At 47.4% G+C, this 25,630-nt stretch overlaps 2 protein-coding genes across 2 annotated transcripts in view; one reads left to right on the top strand and one right to left on the bottom strand.

Annotated features, from left to right (window-relative positions):
- Window positions 1-12,619: 12,619 nt before the first annotated feature.
- CFAP126 (cilia and flagella associated protein 126) lies at window positions 12,620-20,182 on the top strand. Its single transcript, XM_082202412.1, has 5 exons — window positions 12,620-12,717; window positions 13,951-14,013; window positions 15,318-15,398; window positions 17,163-17,339; window positions 19,050-20,182. The coding sequence occupies exons 1-5, from the start codon at window positions 12,691-12,693 to the stop codon at window positions 19,689-19,691; spliced, it is 990 nt and encodes a 329-aa protein (XP_082058538.1). The 5' UTR covers window positions 12,620-12,690; the 3' UTR covers window positions 19,692-20,182.
- Window positions 20,183-24,506: 4,324 nt separating this feature from the next.
- Window positions 24,507-25,630, bottom strand: part of SDHC (succinate dehydrogenase complex subunit C) — a 15,232-nt gene continuing 14,108 nt past the window's right edge. Inside the window, exon 6 of the mRNA XM_082203558.1 lies at window positions 24,507-25,630. This exon is cut by the window's right edge and continues 433 nt beyond it. The gene's annotated coding sequence lies outside the window, so the exon portion shown is untranslated.

Here is a 25,630-nt window from a genome sequence, read left to right as displayed (position 1 = left end):
AAACGTGATCCACCTGGAGTAGGAATCGGCAAGCCACTCCAGTATCCCTGCCAAGAAAACTCCATGGACAAAGACAACAGGCATATAAAAGTTATGACACTGGAAGATGAGCCCCTCAGGTCGGAAGGTGTCCAACATGCTACTGGGGAAGAGCGGAGGACAAGTACAAGTAGATCCAGAGCTGATGAAGTGGCTGGGCCAAAGCCGAAAGGACGCTCAGTTGTGGATATGCATGGAAGCGAAAGGAAAGTCCAATGCTGTAAAGAAAAATATTGCATAGGAACCTGGAATGTAAGAACCATGAACCTGGGTAAGTTGGATGTGGTCAAAAATGAGATGGCAAGAATAAATATTGACATCCTGGGCATCAGTGAGCTAAAATGGACGGGAATGGGCGAATTCAGTTCGGATGACTACCATATCTACTACTGTGGGCAAGAAACCCGTAAGAGAAATGGAGTGGCCCTCATAGTCAACAAAAGAGTGGCGAAAGCTGTACTGGGATGCAGTCTCAAAAATGATAGAATGATCTCGATACGAATCCAAGGCAGACCTTTTAACATCACAGTAATCCAAGTTTATGCACCAACTACTGGTGCTGAAGAAACTGAAATTGACCAGTTCTATGAAGACTTACAAAACCTTATCGAAGTGACACCAAAGAAGGATGTTCTGCTCATTATAGGGGATTGGAATGCTAAAGTAGGGAATCAAGAGATAAAAGGAACAACTGGCAAGTTTGGCCTTGGAGATCAAAACGAAGCAGGGCAAAGGCTAATAGAGTTCTGTCAAGAGAACAAGCTGGTCATCACAAACACGCTTTTCCAACAACACAAGAGACGACTCTACACATGGACATCCCCAGATGGGCAACATCGAAATCAGATTGATTATATTCTCTGCAGCCAAAGATGGAGAAGCTCTATACAGTCAGCAAAAACAAGACCTGGAGCTGACTGTGGCTCAGATCATCAGCTCCTTATAGCAAAATTCAAGCTTAAACTGAAGAAAGTAGGAAAAACCACTGGACAGGTAAGATATAATCTAAACCAAATCCCTTATGAATACACAGTGGAAGTGAGGAACAGGTTTAAGGATTTAGATTTGCTGGACAGAGTGCCTGAAGAACTATGGATGGAGGCTCGCAACATTATACAGGAGGCAGCAACTAAAACCATCCCAATGAAAAAGAAATGCAAGAAAGCAAAGTGGCTGTCCAACGAGGCCTTACAAATAGCGGGGGAGAGAAGGCAAGCAAAATGCGAGGGAGATAGTGAAAGATACAGGAAATTGAATGCAGATTTCCAAAGAACAGCAAGGAGAGACAAGAAGGCCTTCTTAAACGAGCAATGCAAAGAAATAGAGGAAAGCAACAGAATGGGAAGAACCAGAGATCTGTTCAAGAAAATCGGAAATATGAAAGGAACATTTCGTACAAAGATTACCATAATAAAGGACAAAAGTGGTAAAGATCTAACTGAAGCAGAAGACATCAAGAAGAGGTGGCAAGAATACACAGAGGAATTATACCAGAAAGAAATGGATGTCTCGTACACCCCAGGTAGTGTGGTCGCTGACCTTGAGCCAGACATCCTGGAGAGTGAAGTCAAATGGGCCTTAGAAAGCACTGCAAATAACAAGGCCAGTGGAAGTGATGGTATTCCAGCTGAACTGTTTAAAATTTTAAAAGATGATGCTGTTAAGGTGCTACACTCAATATGCCAGCAAGTTTGGAAAACTCAGCAGTGGCCAGAGGATTGGAGAAGATCAGTCTACATCCCAATCCCAAAGAAAGGCAGTGCCAAAGAATGCTCCAACTACCGCACAATTTCACTCATTTCACATGCTAGCAAGGTTATGCTTAAAATTCTACAAGGAAGGCTCAAGCAGTATGTGGACCGAGAACTCCCAGAAGTGCAAGCTGGATTTAGAAGAGGCAGAGGAACCAGAGACCAAATTGCAAACATGCGCTGGATTATGGAGAAAGCCAGAGAGTTCCAGAAAGACATCTACTTCTGCTTCATTGACTATGCAAAAGCCTTTGACTGTGTTGACCACAGCAAACTATGGCAAGTTCTTAAAGAAATGGGAGTGCCTGATCACCTCATCTGTCTCCTGCGAAATCTCTATGTGGGACAAGAAGCTACAGTTAGAACTGGATATGGAACAACTGATTGGTTCCAAATTGGGAAAGGAGTACGGCAAGGCTGTATATTGTCTCCCTGCTTATTTAACTTATATGCAGAATTCATCATGCGAAAGGCTGGGCTGGATGAATCCCAAGCCGGAATTAAGATTGCCGGAAGAAATATCAACAACCTCAGATATGCAGATGACACAACCTTGATGGCAGAAAGTGAAGAGGAATTAAAGAACCTTTTAATGAGGGTGAAAGAGGAGAGCGCAAAATATGGTCTGAAGCTCAACATCAAAAAAAACGAAGATCATGGCCACTGGGCCCATCACCTCCTGGCAAATAGATGGGGAAGAAATGGAGGCACTGAGAGATTTTACTTTCTTGGGCTCCATGATCACTGCAGATGGTGACAGCAGTTACGAAATTAAAAGACGCCTGCTCCTTGGGAGAAAGGCGATGGCAAACCTAGACAACATCTTAAAAAGCAGAGACATCACCTTGCCAACAAAGGTCCGTATAGTAAAAGCCATGGTTTTCCCAGTAGTGATGTATGGAAGTGAGAGCTGGACCATAAAGAAGGCTGATCGCCGAAGAATTGATGCTTTTGAATTATGGTGCTGGAGGAGACTCTTGAGAGTCCCATGGACTGCAAGAAGATCAAACCTCTCCATTCTGAAGGAAATCAGCCCTGAGTGCTCACTGGAAGGACAGATCGTGAAGCTGAGGCTCCAATACTTTGGCCACCTCATGAGAAGAGAGGACTCCCTGGAAAAGACCCTGATGTTGGGAAAGATGGAGGGCACAAGGAGAAGGGGACGACAGAGAATGAGATGGTTGGATGGTGTTCTTGAAGCTACTAGCATGAGTTTGATCAAACTGCGGGAGGCAGTGGAGGACAGAAGTGCCTGGCGTGCTCTGGTCCATGGGGTCACGAAGAGTCGGACACGACTAAACGACTAAACAACAACAAAGCAGCTATGGCAGCTCATTTTCCAGAAGTCATGTATTTAGCCTGAAGCTGAGACTCCAATATTTTGGCCACCTCATGAGAAGAGAAGACCCCCTGGAAAAGACCCTGATGGTGGGAAGGATGGAGGGCACAAGGAGAAGGGGACAAGAGGACGAGATGGTTGGACAGTGTTCTCGAAGCTACAAACATGAGTTTGACCAAACTGCGGGAGGCTGTGAAAGACAGGAGTGCCTGGCGTGCTCTGGTCCAGGGGGTCACGGAGAGGCGGACATGACTAAACGACTAAACAACAACAACAACAATGTATTTAGCATTAACTCTGGCAGTGTCTGCTTGATTCTGACCCAGCTCAGCCTGATGTACACATTTTGCTCCAGGAGGCTTAGTTTGCTCACAATTGAGTCTCCACTTCCAGAGTTAATGTGAAATACATTCCTTCTGGTAAAAGAGCCACTGTAGCTGCTAGAGGGCTGTGAAAATGGGCGGCCCAGGCTTCTTAGACTCGCCTGCGCATGTACTATCTGAAACCAAAGGGGTGCATTGGTCGCCAGACGTGAAATCCCCTGGCATTATATTCCACACTCTTTGAGTTTTCAACTTTCCCCATGTCGCTGTTCTTGTAAATGGTCCACGTGGAATAACCCCAAGTGGCCACTGGGTGTCACTGTAGCGCTGCTTCAGAAAACAATCCTCCTTGTTCTGGCATTTACATGAAAACCAAGAGAATTATTTGGTCAAGAAATGGTGTTTAGAAGAGCAGGTGCTGGTCTTAATTTCTGTGGCTTCCTGGGCCAATTCCCCTGCCTCCCCCCCAAAAAAATAAACTAAAATGACCTGTTTCATAGAATAATGTATAACTTGTTTTTGAAAATTGTAAGTGTGTGTTTTATTGGTGAAACAAACCCTTTAAAAACAACAGGAGCTATTTTTCATGTTTTCTTTAAGCTTTTAGCAATAGATTAATCAACAAAAGTTTTACTATATTCTTTTTATTTATTTTATTATTCATTTTATTTAACATTGCGGGTCAAAAGCACGGAGGCACAATGCGTCTTGAATAAATCCTTCGGTTTTCACTGTAAACGTGGCATTCCTATCGAGTACGGTCTCCGTTGAAATAATCCTTCAGTTTTCAATTTTTAAAGGCTGTTGTTGTAACGAGTACATCGTCGTGGACTCACCGGAAACCCAGCTTCCGTTTTGAGTTTTCAAGTTTTCCCATATCCCTGTTCTTGTAAGTGGTAGGCGTGGAATAACCCCAAGTGGCCACTGGGTGTCACTGTAGCGCTGCTTCAGAAAACAATCCTTTCTGTTCTGGCATTTACAGTACATGAAAACCAGCAAACCTAAGAAATCCTGTTTGGAAGAGCAGGCGCTGGTCTAAATTTCTGTGGCTTCGTGTGTCATGGCTAAAAGTTGGCCGCTCTTTCTTTAATGCTTTAAAAGCCGCCTGAACCGGGTAGTATATATAGAGTGAGAAATGTTAGTTTGGTGTTGGGTTGGTTGGTTGGTTAGTGAAAGCTGGTAGTGTGGATGTGTGTACAGTTGGTCAGTCGCTTTTGCAGAAAGGCTTTTAAGAAGAAAAGCAGAAAGGACTCTGCAAGGATACTTTTCTCGCGGACTCTTTTATGCCGACAAGGGTCCGAGGGTTGTTGTTGTTTTAGAAACCCTGACATCGTGTGCCAATTCCTCTGCCTCCCTCCAAAAAATAAACTAAAATGATCTGTTTCATAGAATAATGTATAACTTGTTTTAGAAGATTGTAAGTGTGTGTTTTAAGGGTGAAAAAAGCCCTTTAAGAACAACAGCTGCTGCTTTTCATGTTTTCCTTCAGCCTTTAAGCTTTTAGCAATAATCAACTAACATTTTATTATATTCATATTATTTATTTTATTTTATTATTCATTTTATTTTATCTTATTTTATTTAAGTAAGTACCACCGGCACATCCTTTTCATGTAATTTTATTTCAATAAAGTACATGCTATAGATTTCAGATCTGTCTTCCAATTCCTTTCCAGTCTATCATTTGTAAGGGCGCTTGCCAGGTGGTTGTGGGAGGGAGAGTTTTTTTGTGCCCCCACTTTCACCTGAGTTTCAGACCGGCCCCGGCAGGCTGATATTGTGTCCCACATCTTTTGCCCATTTTATCATAACAGATTTGACCTGTTCCTCTTTGGTGTCCCATTCCAGGAGCAGATTATACATTTTTGACAATAATTTAGTATTATCTTCTCATATCTCTCTTTGAAATCTTGATGCTTCATGACTAAATCCTTTCTTTTTGTCACTTTTAAAAGTTTCATTTAGCTGAAAATATTGAAACCAGTCTGTAACCTTTTCTCTAACTTCTTCAAACTGCCATAGTCAAAATAAAAAAATTCCTTCCAGTAGCACCTTAAAGACCAACTAATGTTTCTGTAAGTAGTCTTTGAATTTCTTCCAGTCTTCTTTCACCGACTCTTCTCCCTGTTCTCGGATTCTGCCACGTTTATGTGCTTTTCGGAGCAACAATATTCTCCCGCAGAGATACTCCAATCCCAGGCTGATGCAGAATATTTTGTACGCAGCCTTTGAGTATCGTGCACTTTTTTGCAAGCAAATTCTCCCAACAGAATGCACAGAACTCTGACGACTGAAAACAAGCAAAGACTTTCAATCTATTTTTTCCACTAGTAATATTTCCCCTGAAGGGAGGTGCACCGTTCCTGGAGGTACTGCAATACCAGGTCGATGCATGGAGTGGACGGAGCAAGCCCCTATTCCATCTCCCAGCTCCAAAAATCCATTTAATATATAGTCCTCAAATAGAGGACATATCAGATATTAAACTGATAAGAACAGATACTACACTTGATCTTAGCCAAAAGGCCGAGAAGCGATGCCAAGGGAAACAAAAATTAAGCGGGTCTCCTTTCCCGATGCCTTTTCAGGTGTCGGTGGGAACCTGGGTGCTGCAAACCTCTCACCGCCCCCTCGGAATCAGCACCGTTTCCAATTCCACAAAATACACTCGGACAACGTTTCTGCTTCTGTTGTCCAGCGAAGCAGCCTCTTGATGGACAGTTTAATCTCAAAAATAGTGGATTTTGTCGATCTTGTCCATTTCTCAGCCGTCTGCTAGTTGCTCTGATGGCCATTGGTGCTAAATCTGCATACTCCCGCCCATTTCCCCATCAGGGCTTCCGCTACTGTTAAGTCACTGCGCGGCAGCAGAGGTCGCAAATGTTTCCCTTTCTTGTTCACTCGAGAGCATCCTGCAAACGCACGTGTGCAAGGCGACCATTCGTGCTGACGTTAACATTAGTGCTCCTTAGCAAAGGGGTGTTTGCAAGAACAATATTTCCTGTAAAACCCTTAAAGGCTGCAGAAGGAATTGCCAGCATATAATGACTGCAGACGGTCCATCTTTGGTTTTTCATAGACCATTTGAAGCTTTTTACCTATAAACCCAGATCCTTTTAACATCACCTTGCTTCTGCCATTTCAGCTTTGAGCCCGAAATGTACAGCCATGCCCTGAATTATTATGAACACAGTTTCATTTTTATTGGTTTTCTTTAAATAAATTTGAGGCAACTCTGCCTGCACATTAACTCAGCCTGCTTTAAGCACATTCGTCCCAACCAGCAAATATATTTGAAATGGGGTGGAAGGATTTTGCTTGTGGGTGGTGCTAACATCATTTGACAGGTATTTACTTAGCAGTACCTGAGCAATCGGAAGAACCTTTGCTTCCCGGGACAAGTTTTCCATGCGATCTATACAGCAATGTTTGTTCATAAGGATTTCCCTTGCTCGATAGCTTTCTGTTCTCTGGAAGCATAATATCTGTGCAGATATTTCCCCCTGCAAATAAGGGTTATCCGTGTTAATGGTGTTTTTATAGACTTGCTATAATTTCTATCGCACCAAAAGTCTGGCATTTATTACTGCCCCTGCTCTCCTTTCCTCTCTGCTTCAAGATTTCGCACCTGTTTTCTGTGATGGCTTTGTTGCATGCTTGATTTTGTATCTTAATGATTAAAAATAATAACGGGCTATGGTTTATTCAGGATTATCCGGCGGGATCCTAAATCGCATCCGTTCTTGTAAATGTTACGCTTGGAATAACCCCAAGTGGCCACCGGGGGGCACTGTTGCGCTGCTTAAGAAAACAATCCTTGCAGATCTATTTCCTCCTTTCTCTCTGCAGGAACTCAGCGTCCTTCCCTTTGGCCTTGCTGGGGTCCAGGAAAGCTGGAAACTCGCCAGATGATTTGATTGCAACCTCTGTAGCGCCTCGCCACCCTTCTTCTTCTCTGCTGGGCATCACTGGCTGGTGGCTATACCAGCTGCAGTTGATAGGAAACACTGCTGTCAAAAAAATGCTGTATTAGTACTGCAGTTCTTGTTCTTTACATGAAAACCAATAAAATTTTTGCGGGGGGATGCGGGATGCCGTTTAAAAGGGGAGGTGCTGGTCCTAATTTCTGTGGCCTTGTGTGCCAATTCCTCTGCCTCCCTCAAAAACAAAAACACAACAACTTAAAATGACCTGTTCCATAGAATGATGTATAACTTGTTTTAGAAAATTGTGTCTGTGTGTTTTAATGGTGAAACAAACTCTTTAAAACAGCTGTTTTTCATGTTTTCATTCAGCCCTTAAGCTTTCAGCAGTAGATTAATCAACTAAAGTTTCAAGTTGATTAATCTAAGGCAGGCATTTCCCCTCCCCACCCATAAGTGGGGCTGAGGCTTAATTTATTTATGACATTTTTAAAATTCTCACTCTTCTTGCAAGGAGCTCATGGCAGTGTTAACGATCCTCCCCTTAATTTTAACCTCCTGCCAGCCTTGTGAGGTAGACTGTGTAACCTTCCAACCACTAAATAATATAATTTTTAAGATTTCAGTTATAACAATGATTTATAATTAAATAACTCTTGATAAAAGCAGGCGCTGAGCAAGTGGATAGGGAGACGCATTTCTCCTTCTTTCATAACACCAGAACACGGGGACATCCGGTGAAGCTGAGTGGCAAAAAAAAGTCCTAATTCACGCAGCACAGAGCGGAACTCTGGAACTGACTGCCTCAGGATGCAGGAACAGTCATCAACTCGGATGGCTTTAAAAGAGTATTAGACAAGTTCATGGAGGAGAGGGCTATCGATGGCTACTGTCCCCGAGGGTGATGCTCTGCCATCCAAGGTCTGAGGCAGCAATACGTCTGAACCCCCCTTTCTGAAAAACACAGGAGGGAAGAGTTCCTCTTGCACTCAGGTCTTGCTTGTCATGTACGGTTGACATATGTCTGGCTTGGGTGGCTTAAGGTGGTTCTGGGGATTGTACAAAAAATACATAAGTATTTCAGCACTTTCCTTAAAAAAATAGCTCAGCAATTTGGGGGTCTTCTTGGTTTTTACATTTTTGGAATATGGCAACCCTGTCAGGAGTTTGGCCTACACTCGAGTAGGACCCTGGCAGAGACACTTGCTCGACTGGCATGTTCCCTCCCTCCTGGTCGATCGTTCGGGAGCTTCATAAGCTTTCTTCAGCCTGAACATCACAGCGACCGATGCCAACAGACACCGGCACACTTAAGGATCCGCAGAGTTTGCACAGTTGGGTAACAGAACCCCAGCAACTCAGCATTTTGGCTAATCTACTTTATTTACATATAAACACACATGGTGAAATATACTCAGAGTCGAGAGTGGATTTCATGCTCTTTATTCAGCTCATAGTGGGAGGAGGAAGGAAAGTTCCCCAATAGTGCCTGCTTTATATACAGTGGTGCCCCGCAAGACGAATGCCTCGCAAGACGGAAAACTCGCTAGACGAAAGAGTTTTCCGTTTTGGAGGTGCTTCGCAAAACGAATCTCCTATGGGCTTGTTTCGCAAGACGAAAATGTCTTGCGAGTTCCTGCGGGGTTTTCTCCCCTCCCCCCCTTTTTCTAAGCCGCTAAGCCGCTTATCAGCTGATCCGATAAGCTGATAAGCCGCTAAAAGCCGCTAATAGCGCTAATAGGGCTAATCCGCTAATCTGTCAATGGGCTTGCTTCGCAAGACGAAAAAACCGCTAGACGAAGAGAATCACAGAACGGATTCTTTTCGTCTTGCGAGGCACCACTGTACATTATTTACACAATGGGCTGCACGTGATTGGCTAATTCCGGAATTCTCCTGTAGGCCAATCAGGTTGTGGATTCTCTTCCATCTGGAGCTGGATTGGGTGGCTCCTGCAGACCAATCATACTGCTGCATTGTTCTAGGACCAATCAGACTGCTGCATTCTGAACCCTATTGTTCTAGGACCAATCAGACTGCTGCATTTTGGGTCCTATTCAACTCAGTACATAACACATGGAGCACTGCAACATGGCTCCCTCTCTCTCTAGCATCAGACAGCAAAGAGAAAAGGAACAAAGGACAACAGTCCCACTTCGCGGAACACAGTAACACAGACATCCTGTCTCCATCACTTCCCACTCTGTGGAGTCAAAACATACACCGTCATGTGAAAGACAACAATCCCATGACTGCAATCACGGAGCAGGATTTCTAACAAACCCTGCCTGTGGGTTTTGGTTGCAGGGTGAACAGGGTGCTGGACTAGATGGTCCATGGGCCGGATCCTGCAGAGCTCTTCTAATGGATGGGTTGAGCCAGGCCCGGTCTAGCTATGCAGGGTTTTGCGGGCGCCTCTCCTGGCTTCCCAGCTCAGGAGATGCAAGGCTGGCAGCTTCACCGTCCAAGTCATTAGCAAGCGAAGCCTGTTTGCTTGACGTGTCTTCCCATAAAACGCAGGCAGCCGGTGCTGGAGGGGGGAGGGGAACCACACACACAAAAAACACAGGCCGCGTCTGGCCCGCTTTAATTATCCTTGTAAATTAATCTGTCGCTCTCGTTCAGTGCATGCAAATGCAATTTAATTATTGGCAGCAGAAGCTCGCTGGGGCGGAGGGAATGCACACAGCTCCCAGCTCACCCTCGCTCCCTGTGAAAGAGAGGCCATCTCCCCAGAGAGCAAGGCTTCCAAGAAATATGGCGCAAACTGATTAGGGAAATCAGCAACAGGCGTCCCTGGGGAACGTGGGGAAGGAAAAGGAGAAGCTGATTTATACAGCACAGATCCGACTCTGTGTGCCGCTGCAGGCAGTGATTAATTAAATGCAATAATGAAATTAAGAGGTGATGTAGCGGCCGCAGGCTTTCGGAGAGCATCGGCTGGGCTAGGTGGCCTCCAGGAAAGCCTGGTTAGGTCCAAAGGAAGCTGCCTTATAGTGCGTCAGAAGCCATTGCTCCATCTAAGCTAGTACTGTCTGCACAGATTGGCAGCAGCTCGTCAGGCCTGGCCCAGCCCTACCTGGCGGTGACGCTGGAGATTTGAACCCGAGGCCCTCCGCTGCTCTGTCACTGAGTTGTGTGTCGAGGTCCCCAGGGTCACCCCAATAACTCACACATCACACAGAATTTTTTGTTTAAGATTATTGGCATAATTTTGGCCACAACTTTATTAAAATACAAACATGTGAGTGGTTGCTTAGGCATTGGTTGCGACTATCTGCCCCCACCGTGGGGGACAGACTGACATTCCGCACGATGCGAAAGTCAGAATAGGGGAATACACTTGGGGATATCGACGGAGCAGGGAACCTGCCCTCACCCCAAATGCAACCAGGAGCTCATTGCTATGGCCCGAGCCCCCTTGACAGAGTGGACAAGCAATAGTTAGCCCCCAATTCCTTTAACGGAATCCCTTGCAGCAACAGCATTAGAGGGGCAGGCACTCAACCTATCAAGGGTAGGCACTCAACCACTGCCCCTCAACTAACCAAACCATAAACCAATGCCTAACCGCAACCTTACAAGTTGTGACTTTGCTACACAGTAGCAAAAACCAAATGGCCCCAGCCAATCAGCCAGATGGACAAAATTCCTACCGGGCCCCTGCCCCAAGAGCAGACGACCCCATGACAGGCATAGCAAGGTCAAAGCGAACAACCCTAATTCTAGGGGGGGGGGGGACGGGCAATCCGATGCACGGTCGAAAAGAGGAAGCCCTAGCTTCGTGCCCCCAACTTTGGAGTGTCCTGGCGGCCCCCACCGCAACACGTGCTCTCCATGAAGGAGAACACGCTTTATGGCCCTTCTTCTAACATTAAAGTGAGTTTCTAGTTCTGATTTTGAGTAGTGATCGGATTTAAACAGGAACATAAGATGCTGCTTTATAGTGAATCGGAGACTATTGGTCCACCTAGTATTGGCTACACTGACTGGCAGCAGCACTCCAGGGCTTCAGGTACTGGTATTTCCCTGTCCTTCCTGGCTGTAGTTATTCAGTAGCAAGAAGTGACTATTCTGCCCATGCTCAGGGGACGCATTTCTTGGTCGTTTCTGCGTATCTCCTACGACAGACACAACTCACCCAGTGCTGTGACAAGCCCTGGCTGGTAGAGAGGGCTGCTGCTTAGAAATCACAACTGCTTAGAAATCACGATAAGAATCTGACCTGCTGCTTCTTTCAGAGACTTGCATAGACTACAAAGACTTTCAGAGACTCATAAGACTTTCATTTGGTTCTATGTTTTCAAGAGAATCCATCAAGATTTTGTGACCTTCAGAGATTTATAAGATTTCTGTTTATTTGGTTTTGCAGAGAGTGCATTTCATATATTTCATACTGTTCAACGTTCTGTATAGATTATATAAATAGTTTATATTGACATCGTATTGTTGTACTTGGTCATTGTGTTGCTTTGGATATTACTGATAGAAATCACGACTGGCAGCGTTTGCAGGATTAAGTCAGGACCGGAGTTACAAATGCACAGAAATTCTACAGACATGCAGGAAAAGAAATACAGAATGTGGCCGCCTTCTTCTTCTTCTTCACACCAACCCATCTTTCTTCTAACGAGTGCTCCAGGGGGATTTTATCCCCGCAACAACCCTGTACGGAAGCTCAGCCTGAGCAGGGATTTAAACCTTAGTCTCCTTGCAGTCCTTCCCCAATACACATTATGCCGCCAGGTGAGATATCCAGTATCCGGAAAATATCGATAAAAGTAATAAGAAGTTTCTAGTCCTTAACACATACGGGTAGCCAAACTAAGGCACAGAGGCCGGATCCGGCCTAATCGCCTTCTCAATCCGGCCCATGGATGGTCTGGGAATCAGCGTGTTTTTACATGAGTAGAAGGTGTCCTTTTATTTAAAATGCATCTCTGGGTTATTTGTGGGGCATAGGAATTCGTTCATATTTCCCCCCCCAAAAATATAGTCCGGCCCCCCCCAAGGTCTGAGGGACAGTGGACCGGCCCCCTGCTGAAAAAGTTTGCTTAACACAAGTTTCTAGTTCCTAATGTGGATCCCAGCAGCGCAGGAAAGGCGGGGGGGGGCGGAGTTTGACTAGGGAGGCGTGGCTTAGATCTCTGGTTTGAATGACGAAAACGGAGGAAAGGAAGGAGGGAGGAGATTGGGCTTGGCTTATGAGCCTGGTTTTCCATTGGCTGGCGAGCTTTTTTTTCTTCTCCTTGCGGCCACGCCCACACACCCCGTTGCTAGGATACTTCCCAAACAAAAGACGCCGAGCAGCCAGCATGGCAACGCACTACAGTTCTGGCCAGGTGAGGGCGGGCGGGGCGGGGGGAGAGAAGAGGGGCTGCCCCCCCTATTGAAACCACCCCTTATATTTCCAAAATAAGACGCTTGAATTAAAGGGGGAGGGGAGGATGGGATTGCTCAGGGCAAGGAGAAATTGTTTAGGGAAGCTTTTAATATTTGGCGAATTATTGTATTTTAATATTTTTAATATTGTATTTAATATTTTAATAAAGCCTCCCGAGTCTGGCTGGGGAAACCCAGTCAAATAGGCGGGGTATAAATAAATAAATATAAATCAATAATCCCCTTTCCTCCCTGCTGTGAGGAGTTCTATTCTCCCTCCTTAGTTCAGAGGCTATTTGCTATTCTTTGCTATTTGCGCCAAAACTCCTATGAAGAGGCAAACTTCTCCCCACTTTCAACGTGTCCCCCAGACAACCATCTGCAATAAAGCCCTCATGGAGGAATTCTTTGCCCCCTCCTTTGGAGTGAGACCCCCCCATCTCATTTTGGAGAGGACTCGCCCACCCCTTGCCCCATTTAAACTCTCCTCCAGGGTCTATTAGTCACAAGCTTTCCACTTCCTCACATCTGGGTACCTACCTACCTACCTACTCTCCCTCCCTCCCCCAGGAAGAAAAATCGTCTCACCCTCTTCTCAAAGTGGCCAACCAAATGCCCCCATGGGAAGCCTGCAAGCAAGACCTGGTTGCAGTGAGCCGCCCCCTCCCCTCGTTTTCCAACTGCTCCTTCCCTTCTCTCTCCCCATAGCTGTCAACTTTCAGATTTGAAAATAAGGGATCAGCAGATTCACTTGTCCCAGGGATAGTCTACGGGATATCTAACAATCCAGGATAGCAGCGGGAAGCAGCGGGAAACAGTGCTGGAATAAGGGAATTTCCCACAAAAAAGGGAAGGTTGACAGCTATGTCTTTCCCCTGGCCCCGCTGCTTTTGGCATAATATATTCTACTTCCTGGGGAGGGGGTAATGCGCTCTACAGCAGCCCACCCCCTTTCCCCCAGTGACATTTCTGCCCCATTTTGCTCATATATTTCATTTCATGACCATGAGGACTAGGAACTCACTGGATCTCTTTAAAAGTGAAAGGCAAGGTTCGCTTCCACATACACATACTTCTTCTTTACCGCTCGGTATTCTGGGACCAGCACTAAAACCTGCTACATCTCAGCCCTGCTGCCTTGAGGTTTTGTTGCCCCATCTCAAATACCACGCCCCCCCCCCTTTGTTTTGCAGTATGAAGATGCGTACAATCCTAAGAATTTGCAGAACTGGAACCTTCCCAGAGTTACTAAGGAGGTGAGTTTCCTCTGGAAGCAAGTGTGGAATGAGCGGACTTTGGAGATAGGTTGAGGTCTGGTGCTCTTCTCCTAACAACAGAATAAGCCTCACCCTTTTCCCAGTGTTGGGGAAACTCTTATGTTTGCTTTGATCGATTTATTGCATATTTTTATTATGGAGGCTGACCTTTTAATGTTTTCAGGGGATTGCTTTATTGTATCTTTGTTATGGACGCTTATATATTTTATGGTTGGTGTTGTGGTTTTTATAACATGTTAACCTCTAAGAAGCCGATTTTGGCATTAAGTGCGATAAAAATGATAAATGAATATAGTAAAATCCAATTAAGGGCACATTTCTTGTCACCGTCATCTTCTGCTGCATATTTATATAAATCGTGGGTTGTATCCAACATTGGTGATACTAATTGGTGTGGTGCAGTGGTTAGAGCATCAGGCCAGGACCTGAAAGAGACCAGGGTTCAAATCCCCTCTCAGCCATGAAACTCACTGGGTGACCTTAGGCCAACCCCTGCCCCTCAGCCTAACCAACCTCACAAAGTTGTTGTGGGGATTAGGGGAGGAGGAGGAGAGCCTTGTATGCCACCTTGAGTTCATTGAAGGAAAAAAGGGGTCTATATAAATGCAATCCATGCTCAGAATAAAATTAATGTACATGAATAACATGCGACCATTACGTTCAGTTAAATTCTCTGAGTACTTTTTTTAAAAAAAAATGTTGCTAAATCATACAGAAAATATCTTCTTTTTTAAAAAAATATTTTATTCAGTTTTCAAACATAAAAAAGAAAATGTACCAAACAAATACAATCCCTTCACCAAACAAATAACAAAGAAAAAACAACATACATTTACACCAACATACAATACAAAAAAGAAAAAACATAACTATTTATAACACCTTTTTTATATGACTAATTGGACTTCCTCACATCTCCCTTCCCTGTAAATCATACAGAAAATATCAAAGCGGTTCCACAACAACTGTACATTAAACCATACAATAAAAGCCATATGAAAAATTAAAATTAGTTTACTATTATGGAAAGTGGTATTCTTAATTGCCTGCATAAGCCTGAGAGAATGGAAACATTTTCAGCAGGTGCCTCCTGAATATCTAGTGGCGGAGAGTTCCACAAGACAGGCTGATGACATTAAAAGCTCGGTTCCTTGTTGTTGTTGTCAAAGGAGCCTTGCCAACTCAGGGAAACTTGGTTGGATACAACCCTTAGTAAATAGAGGGCTGCTCCTTCGCCATTTGGTTTTCCTCCTGCCTTCATTCTCCTCCCATCTTCTCTGCAGCACCCCTCTGCCCGGGAAGGTTACACACAGTTTATAGCCAATGACCGAGGACACCTGCTTCCGACAGTCCCACGCTCCAAGGTAAGGCTCCGCTCCAGGGACGGGGAAATCTCAAGCCTGGGGGCTGAATGCGGCCCTTCAGGACTTTTGTGTGGCTCTCAGGACTCTCCCTAGGCCACGCCCCTTACGGACTGCCTGCCACACTCCTTAAACCCTGATAATTCCTCTGATTTGCCTGGATGGATGCCCTCCTAGTCAACCCCAGTTGGCGGACCAATGGGCAGGGACGGTGGGCGCTGGAGCTCTGCCACATAGGTAAAGGTAAAGGGACCCCTGACCATTAGGTCCAGTCGTGGCTGACTCTGGGGTTGTGGTGCTCATCTCGCTTTACCGGCTGAGGGAGCCAGCGTACAGCTTCCGGGTCATGGGGCCAGCATGACTAAGCCGCTTCTGGCGAACCAGAGCAGCGCATGGAAACGCCGTTTACCTTCCCGCCAGAGGGGTACCTATTTATCTACTTGCACTTTGATGTGCTTTCGAACTGCTAGGTTGGCAGGAGCAGGGACTGAGCAACAGGAGCTCACCCCATTGCGGGGATTAGAACCGCCGACCTTCTGATCAGCAAGTCCTAGGCTCTGTGGTTTAACCCACAGCGCCACCCGCATCCCACCCTGCCACATAGCGCATGGTTAAACAGTGGGATTTGTTCCCACAAGAGATAGCCACCCACTTAGATGGATTTAAAAAGGGGATTGGGTGAATTCCTGGAGGATAAGACTATCAACAGCTACAAGTTGAGATGGTGATGTTCACTCGCCAGTGTTCACCCTCTGAATACCAGTTTCTGGGTCTCACAAGTGGGCAGAGTTGCTGTGGCTCTCAAGTCCCGCTTGCTGGCTGCGCTTTGGAGCAGCTGGCTGTCCGCTGAGAGAAAAGATGCTCAACTCCATCAACAGCTAGTAGCTACAATGGCTATGTTCTCCCTCTATTGTGGGAGGCAGCAGTGAGCCACTGAGTTTCTGGGAATCACAAGCGCCGGAGATTTGCTATTGCACTTTTTTATTTTTTAAATATAATTTTATTAGTTTTTTACACAACATTTGACGTTACAGTGGTACCTCAGGTTACATACGCTTCAGGTTACAGACTCCGCTAACCCAGAAATAGTGCTTCAGGTTAAGAACTTTGCTTCAGGTTGAGAACAGAAATCATGCTCCGGAGGTGCCACGGCTGCGGGAGGCCCCATTAGCTAAAATGGTGCTTCAGGTTAAGAACAGTTTCAGGTTAAGAATGGCCCTCCGGAACGAATTAAGTACTTAACCTGAGGTACCACTGTATTCCTTCGGACATAATACATAATTACATTTTACCTTCCCATCCGTACATCTGCAGTGCTCCTGTTGTTATTCCTTTACCTGCTGCCATAGCTGCAATTTATTTTCTATTTACTTTACCACCGTTCATTTATTCTCCTTCCCTCGCCTGTTATTCGAATCCCCCTTGGATTTCACTTGGCTGTAGTGTTTTTGATCAAATAGTCCGACAAGAACCTCCAATTCTTGGACCAAGTTCTCATCTTTTTGACCTCTTCTTTCTGCTGTCAACTTTGCCATCTCTGCCTAGTCCATTAACTTCAAAACCCATTCTTCTTCCGTTGGGGAAGAAGGTCCCTTTGTGCTCAGGACCTGCTTGGCGGCTTCCCCCGTAGTCACCTTGCTGGCCACAGCAAGAGCAGGATACTGGACCCGATGGGACTCTTGGCCGGAGCCAGCTGCTGGGCTCTTAGCTTGCGTCCTTGCGTCCCACCCGTGTGCTTGAGCCCTCTCCTTCCTCGCCCCCCTACAGGCCTCCCCTTGGGGAACATACATGGGCACATGGGATATGCCCCTGAAGATCCCCCCGGCCAAAGTCAACCTCACGTCCCGCTCGGTCAACGCAGCCGCCCATCTCACCGAGTGGATCAGCAAGTCCACGGCCTTGAACAACGCCTGTAACGGGTTCTGCCCGGAAATCACCGGCAAGGTAAAATGGGCTGGGCTGGGGGGTAAGGGGTTGGTGTTTGGAATCCCCCTCTGGGACACACCTGTAGGCCAAGCCAGTGTGGTGTAGTGGTTCAGAGCGGTGGACTCGTAATCTGGGGAACCAGGTTCCCGTCTCCGCTCCTCCACATGCAGCTGCTGGGTGACCTTGGGCCAGTCACACTTCTCTGAAGTCTCTCAGCCCCACTCACCTCACAGAGTGTTTGTTGTGGGGGAGGAAGGGAAAGGAGAAGGTTAGCCGCTTTGAGACTCCTTCGGGTAGTGATAAAGCGGGATATCAAATCCAAACTCCTCTTCTTCAAGCGGGACAGCCAGGGAGCCTTTGCAGAATCCAAGGTCACCTCTGCCGCACCATTCATTTGAAGCACACTTAACGCACATGTGAATCACAGGCTGCACGCTGCAAAGAGCTGTTGTTCCCGGCATGGCGGCACTCTTAACAAAAGCAGACCAAGTGTCCCCATTTTCCAGGGACAGTCCTGGATTTACAGAAGCCTTCCCTATTTGTGTTTCGATCCTGGAATGTCCCGCTTTTCCTTAGGACGTCCCTCTTTTCATTGGAGAAACCTTGGAGGGTATGAAACAGCAGCTGAATTCCTGGAGAGTGGCTGCCAGGCAGTTTAGATAATTCTGAACTGTAGTTTCCTGTATTTGTATCTTTGCTGAAGGCTTGTTGCTCCCAGATTCAATCCCCAGGATCTCCACGTAGTGAGCTGCTGCAAGTCAGTGTTGGCAATGCTGCGATAGATGGAGCAATAGTTGAGTCGTTGTGGAAATCCCCTTCCTATGCTCCCATCAGCTGCAGGCAGCATAATCAATGGTCAGGCATGATGGGAGTTGTAGTCCCAACAAACAAACTGGAGGACGTGAGGTTAGGGAAGCTGGCCATAGACAGGCCTCTCTTTCTGGCAAGGCATGACTCCTCCCAAAGAATCCTGGGAACTGTAGTTTACTGCGCACAGTGCTACCGTTCCCAGCACCCTTAACACATGAGAGTTGCCAGGATTCTCTGGGGGGAGAGCCATGTGCTTTAAATGTTTGCCAAGTGTGCTTTAAATGTATACGGTGTGGATGCGACCCAAATCTCATGCTTGCCATACTGATAGCTGTGAGATCACAGAAAGGTTGACTGTAAAATGTTCCTTAAAACTGTTGAAAGGAAATGCTAGAGTGATGCAGTTTTATCCTGACAGACTCGTGCAGTTGTTTTGACATTTTCTTGAGTTGCCAGTCATTTTAATGATTGATCTGTACTGTTTTTAATGGGTTTTTTTCTGTTTGTATATCGCTGTACTCTGCCCGGATACATGTATAAGGAAACTTTTTTAGATAACTAAGGAGGACGGAGGGCACAAGAAATGTTTAGGAAACCAGGTAGCCTTTGGAGAATTAGGGAAGGGCTGTAGAGCATCTTCTTTCTATGCAGAAGGCTGGGGAAAGACTCTCTTTGTGAAAGAGCAGCTGCCAGACAGTGCAGACAATATTGAGATAGATGGACCAACAGTGGTCCTCCACTGAATCCGATTGGCAGGAGATACAGTACAGACAGGTGGACTGCTTCACTCCCAGTGTATTTAAATGATGGAACTCACTGTTGCAGGACGATGTGTTTAATTATTTTATTAGATTTATTTATTAGTGATTTATGCAGTGATGGGCAACCCCCTATTCTCTCCCTCCCAAATCCCCACAGCCAAGCGACCCTCCACCACGCGTTTGCAAACCCGTCAAAGGCAGCCCATTGTCAAGAAAAGCCTCGGAGCGTCCCGGCTCGGTGGGCAAGATGCCTGCTCAGGAAGATGCCGCATCCAGAGGATCCACCACCCCCAAGGGCCCCCTCTCCCGCCAGCCCGGTAGCATTGACGTCCGCATGAAAGACGACTTGCCGGATGCCCAGCAGATGGAGCCCAAGGAACCCAGATCTCCAGCCACCAACGAAATCCCGGTCTCGCGCCAGCCCGGTTCCATTGATGTCCGCATAAAAGAAAACGGGAGCCCCAAAATCCCATCCCCCAGCCGCCCCAGCTCCAGGGAGCCTGCCGCCAGGAGGGCAGCCTCGGCAGAGGCCCCTGCTTCAGGCTGGCCCCGGTCGCTGGAAGGGAAGCCCAAAGGGGTCAGCACCCCTGAGCTCTTGGCTTCGTGTCGCCCGGGCTCCATGGAAGCCAATCCCCGGAGCCCGCCTTTGCCTGAAGCCCTGGCCTCCAGCCGGCCCACCACGAAGGGCAGCCTTGCAGCACCAGATGTCCGGAAGACCCCGCTAGACATGGGCGCGGATTGGCGGGAGAAGGGAGCCTCTCCTCGACCCCTCCACGGCCTGGAGGAGCCGTCCAGTTAGAACCAGTCCGCCTGGAAATGGAAAAATTCTATTACCAATGAGTTGAAAGTTGAAAACAAGCCATTCTGCTCAGTCTGGTCGAGACGTCCTGGGGTGCCTGCATGTGTTTCTTTCCCCTCTGCTACCCTCTCACCTCGCCCCACCTTGGGGCTTCTTTCCACCCCCTGCCCTCTCCCCATTCCCCCCCCCCAGCTCCCTTTCTCTGTTCCACCTACCAAGAAACACCTTCCATCCGGTCAGCCCAGACAAGTGAGACCCAGGCATTTCTCCACTCGCCTGAACCTCAGGAAAAACGAACAAAGGAAGGGGGTTAAAGCCCTGCCTGAGAGACACTGCCCAGGAGATGACCTGCCCGAACAAGCGGGCAGCAAGACAACCAACCCGAGCTTTGCCAATCAGAAAATTAAATAATTACAACCACAGGGGCCGCTGATGATGGAATGGGTGTTTTCATGGTAATAGACACTAAATAAAGCTAACCCCAAAAACCACAGTTTCTCGATAGGTCTTGATTGCCTGTTTGTGTGGTGTAGTGGTTAAGAGCGGTGGACTCGTAATCTGGGGAACCGGGTTCGCTTCCCCGCTTCTCCACATGCAGCTGCTGGGTGACCTTGGGCTAGTCACACTTCTTTGAAGTCTCTCAGCCCCACTCACCTCACAGAGTGTTTGTTGTGGGGGAGGAAGGGAAAGGAGAAGGTTAGCCGCTTTGAGACTCCTTCGGGTAGTGATAAAGCGGGATATCAAATCCAAACTCTTCTTCTTGATTTTTATTTTTATTTAAAGGAAAACACGAGGGCTGCCAGCAGCTTGAAGGAATGTCAAATCAATTTGTCGTGTGCACTTTGATTTCATTAAGGCCGTCTTCCTCTGTACAGATTTATCCGGGCAGAAGCTCCATTGGGCTTTCTTTGGAGTCAACAAGGATAGGATAAGCTGCCCATTTGTGGACAAGTAAAGAAGTTATTAGTCTGAAGAGAAAAATATCTGTCTGTTTCCGGAGAGAGCCGGCAGTGTCTTGGATAAGAGGCATTGCCCCCTGGGTGCGAGAGGAGATGAGGCCTCTTCCAGGATGGTATTTTAGCATTAATTCCTGCGAGAGAAGGAGTGTCTTTTCCAAGATGGAAGGAAAAGAGGTCACATTCCCTTCACATGCAGGTGAGGGTGGGGCCAGAGGCAAAAGTGGGTGGAGCAATGGATGCAAAGTTTACCTTTCTACCTAGGCTAGGTGATTCCACACCACCCACCCCTGTCTTTGATCCAGCAAGCGAGAGGCATCAGAGTTCAGGGACATAATTCCAGGCAGGCAAGGAGGTGCACAGCAGGGCTAGAGAGGGGTGTTGCCTGGGGAGAGTCTTGAGGGCCAAACAGAGGCACCTTGGGGACCACATTCAGCTCCCAGAAATGTACCCTCACTTAAGATAAGCCCATGAAATCTTGCCCTGCCTTGTGAGAGCAAAGCCCTGATGCAGACTAAGAGACCCTCTTGGAAGGTGTGAAAGGAGCCCCCTAAGCTATGCTCTGCCACAGACAGCGTTGCCAGCTCAGGAGCAGCATCCCAGACCGAGATTTCAGGACTCAAACCTGAGACTTAGTGGAGGGATGCAGTGATGCTGGGGGGGGGGGAGAGATTTGACCTCCCCTAAGGATGTGGGTGGCACTGTGGGTTAAACCACAGAGGCTAGGACTTGCCAATCAGAAGGTTGGCAGTTCGAATCCCTGCGATGGGGTGAGCTCCCGTTGCTCGGTCCCTGCTCCTGCCAACCTAGCAGTTTCAAAGCACGTCAAAGTGCAAGTAGATAAATAGGTACCACTCCGGCGGGAAGGTAAATGGTGTTTCCGTGTGCTGCTCTGGTTCACCAGAAGCGACTTGGTCATGCTGGCCACATGACCCGGAAGTTGTACGCCCGCTCCTTCAGCCAATAAAGCGAGATGAGCGCCGCAACTTCAGAGTCAGCCACGACTGGACCTAATGGTCAGGGGTCCCTTTACCTATGACATCTTTAAGTCTATACAGTAATTTCAGATATGAAGATTAAATGGGAGAGGGGAGGAGGGAGGGGAGAAGCACAGCTCCCCTTTCTCAAGTGTCCTGTCTATATATCCTATCTATACAGTCAACTTCTGTTGGGCTGAAGCTTGCTATACAGTTGTACCTCTGGTTGCATACTTAATTCATTCTGGAGGTCCGTTCCTAACCTGAAACTGTTCTTAACCTGAGGCACCACTTTAGCTAATGGGGCCTCCCGCTGCTGCCAGCGCGCGATTTCTGTTCTCATCCTGAGGTAAAGTTCTTAACCCGAGGTACTACTTCCGGGTTAGTGGAGTCTGTAACCGGAAGTGTTTGTAACCCGAGGTGTTTGTAACCCGAAGTACCACTGTATATGGTGCTCTTGCTCACCTGGAGATTCAAGGCCCACCCTTGCCACCTCAGGGTGGTCAGAGAAACCTGGAGACTTCAAGTCACAGTCTGGCAACCACAGTCACAGAAGATTGCTGTCCCTTCAGGAAATGCCTGCCATCATTAACCTTTCCCCATTGCGCAACTCCCCAATGAGCTTTTGAGGGATTTGTGTGGGAAATGCCAATTGGAGAAGGGGCACCCCCTGCAGCGCGGTCATGCCAGTCGTGTCACCCTGAAACCACCTCTGCAGAAAGCAACAGATAAACCCCACGACCTCATGTGCTAATGCCAAGCCCATTTTAAAAAGAGATGGGGGGTGGGTGGGGAGAGAGAGAAACCAAGCTAATTGGTTGACTTGAAAGCTGCTGGTTTTGGGACTCGAAAGGCTTCCATCCTCATTAACGCCCTGCATGTACAGAAGATTATTTCTTTTTTTTAAAAAAAGAGTATTTTTTGTGTGGGGGGCAAATTTAGACAGTAAAACTCTTCCCAGTAATAGATACGCACAGTTGATTTAACAGAAGCAAAGCCGTCACAGCTCCTGTTCCTTAGGAAAGTCTTAGATCATCTTTTTTTGATCATCAAAGCAGCCAGGCTTTTAAGAGAAGGCTTTCAGAAAACACACGGGAGATCTGGGACTCGTCTCCCCTTTTTAATAGACTGTGAAGTGTGGAGAGAGAGAGACAGACAGACAGACAGACAGGTTAGATCTTCTTTCCCACCACCCACCAGCAACTCGTTTTTTTCAGAATCAGAAATTCAGGCACTGCCAGGCGGGTGGGGGGTTCTTCATCTATGCTCAGCATTCATGCTTTACTGCAGATTTAGTTTTGGAGCGTACCAGGATACAAGGCTGCAGGGAACACTCGGGAATATATTGTGTGTGTCTGAGGAAGATGGACATAAACCGGATTGATGTGGCCTCCAGCAAGGGGGAGATAATAGCAGGCTTGTGGGGGCAGGAATCCCAAGGTTTGCAGAAGTACAAAACCATCTTGGGAAAGAACTTCTAAGGCTTGGAGGGGGGGCAACACACCCCAAAATGATCAGTGTGGGCCCATTTTGTTCAATGATGAAATGCAGAAAAGGGAGGGGAGACCCTGGTGAAATAGGGAGTGTGTGTGTCTTTGTGTGGGAGAAACATGTGGAACCAGGTGGAGGTAAAATGGAATACTGTATCCTGGAAGAAGGCACAGCCAGCTGGAACACATTCTCAACATTTTTTTTTCCCAGGTCCTCATTGTCACCAGCCCTTTTTTGGAGCTGGGTCATAGTTGAAAGCCATTTATGGGACCCATTCGTTCCATTTTAATTTAACCAGGTACAGGTCCAGATGTGCTTTGGAGCAGGCTGCCAGCTGGTTTTGCACCCTGATCAACCAACCTCACCAGATATGGGCAAAAATCCCTATCATTGTGGGAAATCAGGACTGGGGAATCTTTGGCCAAGTCTTATTGAAGTACAACTCTCATCAGCCCCAGCAAGCATAGCTAGCAGCAACGGATGATGGGAATTGTAGTTCAGCCACATCCAGAGGGCCAAAAATCCCACACACCTATGATAGATGGTAAGGGACACAGGTGGCACTGTGGGTTAAACCACAGAGCCTAGGACTTGCTGGTCGACAGTTCGAATCCCCACGATGCGGTGAGCTCCCGTTGCTCGGTCCCTGCTCCTGCCCACCTAGCAGTTCGAAAGCACGTCAAAGTGCAAGTAGATAAATAGGTACCACTCCGGCGGCAAGGTAAGCGGCGTTTCCGTGCGCTGCTCTTGTTCTCCAGAAGCGGTTTAGTCATGCTGGCCACATGACCCGGAAGCTGTACACCGGCTCCCTCGGCCAATAAAGCGAGATGAGCGTCGCAACCCCAGAGCTGGCCACGACTGGACCTAGTGGTCAGGGGTCCCTTTACCTTTATGACAGATGGTCATGGAGGGGTTGAATTCAAAGAATCCAGGACAGGTGGGCTGCACACCCTTATAATTTATTAATATTACCTTTTAAACCCCAGCTTTCCTTCCAGGAGCTCAAGGTGATGTACATGATTCTCTGAGGCTGAGAAACAGTGACTAGCCCAAGGTTACGCAGTGAGCTTCATGGCAAAGTAAGAATTTGAACCCTGGTCTCCCAGGTCCTAGTGCAACAGCTGAAGCACACCACACCAGTTCTGCTCAGCAACAGAGAACATTTCTTGCATACAGAAGATCTGGGTTTGCGGATTCCACCTGAGGAAGAAGGGTTGGAAGCTACCAATCTCTTCCTGAAAACTTGGGCAGTAGGGGACCTTGGAACTGCCCATGTATTTTTAAACCAGGCCAGCTACTGCACCCAAGACATACAACAGCCGAGTGAGACGAGACCCACTGTGATATACCCTGATTATTCAGAAACATGTCGAATAAATACCACCAGTAACTTCACATGCCCCACAAAAGGCTGAAGACAATTTATTAGTAGTAGAAACAGGTGGAAACTTTACAAAACCCAAACAATGGTTCTGATCGCAGAGAAGTAAGTTGCTTCATTTGTGGAGAACAGAGGGTGGAGAGGGGCAACCCAGCTTCATTCATGGGGAGGGAAAGCTGTCTGGCTTTAACATTTCAGGAGGTGGTAGTACAGTATGGGCTTGTATTTACAGAGTGCGAGAGGATAATTTGTCTGTGACAGGGTTGGAGAAACATGTGGCCTTTGCAGATGTGAGGCCTCCGATGCCCATCGTTCCCAGTGAGCATGGCAAACGGTGATGGGAGTTGTAGTCCCACACCATCTGGAGCTTCCCCATTATCGGGACGGATCCATCTGCAAAGATGGCGAGCTGGATAAAGTGGTCTGAAATTACACTGCCGGAGTTCTTCCACCGAAGCAGAGCCAGTGTGGGGAAGCTTTTTCGCTCCAGGCGTTGCCAAACTACAACTCCCATCATCCTTGGCCACTGGCCATGCTCGTTGGGGCTGATGGGAGCTGTAGTTTGGCAGAGTCTGGTTGGAGGGCCAAAGGCTCCCCTCACACCTGTAGCCAAGAGACCAGGCCTTGCCCAAGATGACATTGTTTTCTTTTCCCCTGGCCCATGTTGGCGGCCCACACCTACAAAGAGAGCAATGCAGCATTTCTGCACGTTGCCATAGCAACCTCAGCAGAGGCAGCCACAGGCCACAGGCCCAAAGCCTCACGGCCGCTGCCATCATTCTGGGGATAAAGGGGTGAGGCGCAGGACAGCCGCTGGAGGTGGCTTCTGCTGAATGTGCTGCTCTTGCCTGCGAGCCTCGCTTATCAATGGGCACCCTTGTCGTCGTGAAAAATATACCCACACGCTCGCTCACACAGTGTGCTAATGGAGCTCCCTCAGCCCCTAGGCAGGGGACAAAGGCTGGTATTGTCTCAAGCCTTTTGGGGGGGAAGACTGGGGGTGGGGAAGGGAGAAACGAAAAGAAGCATGTGGCCGAGGAAAGCAATGGCTCAAGCAGTGCATTGTGGGTATGCTAGCTTCTTAGCCAATCAGGACTCAGCTGCTGTTGGCCATCTTTGGAGTCTTGCGCATCC

Source organism: Podarcis vaucheri (genome assembly GCF_965113315.1).
Source record: "Podarcis vaucheri genome assembly, chromosome: 16".
Classification (NCBI taxonomy): domain Eukaryota; kingdom Metazoa; phylum Chordata; class Lepidosauria; order Squamata; family Lacertidae; genus Podarcis; species Podarcis vaucheri.
Note: the sequence above shows the minus strand (reverse complement) of the source record. Positions and strands in the feature narration are given on the sequence as shown.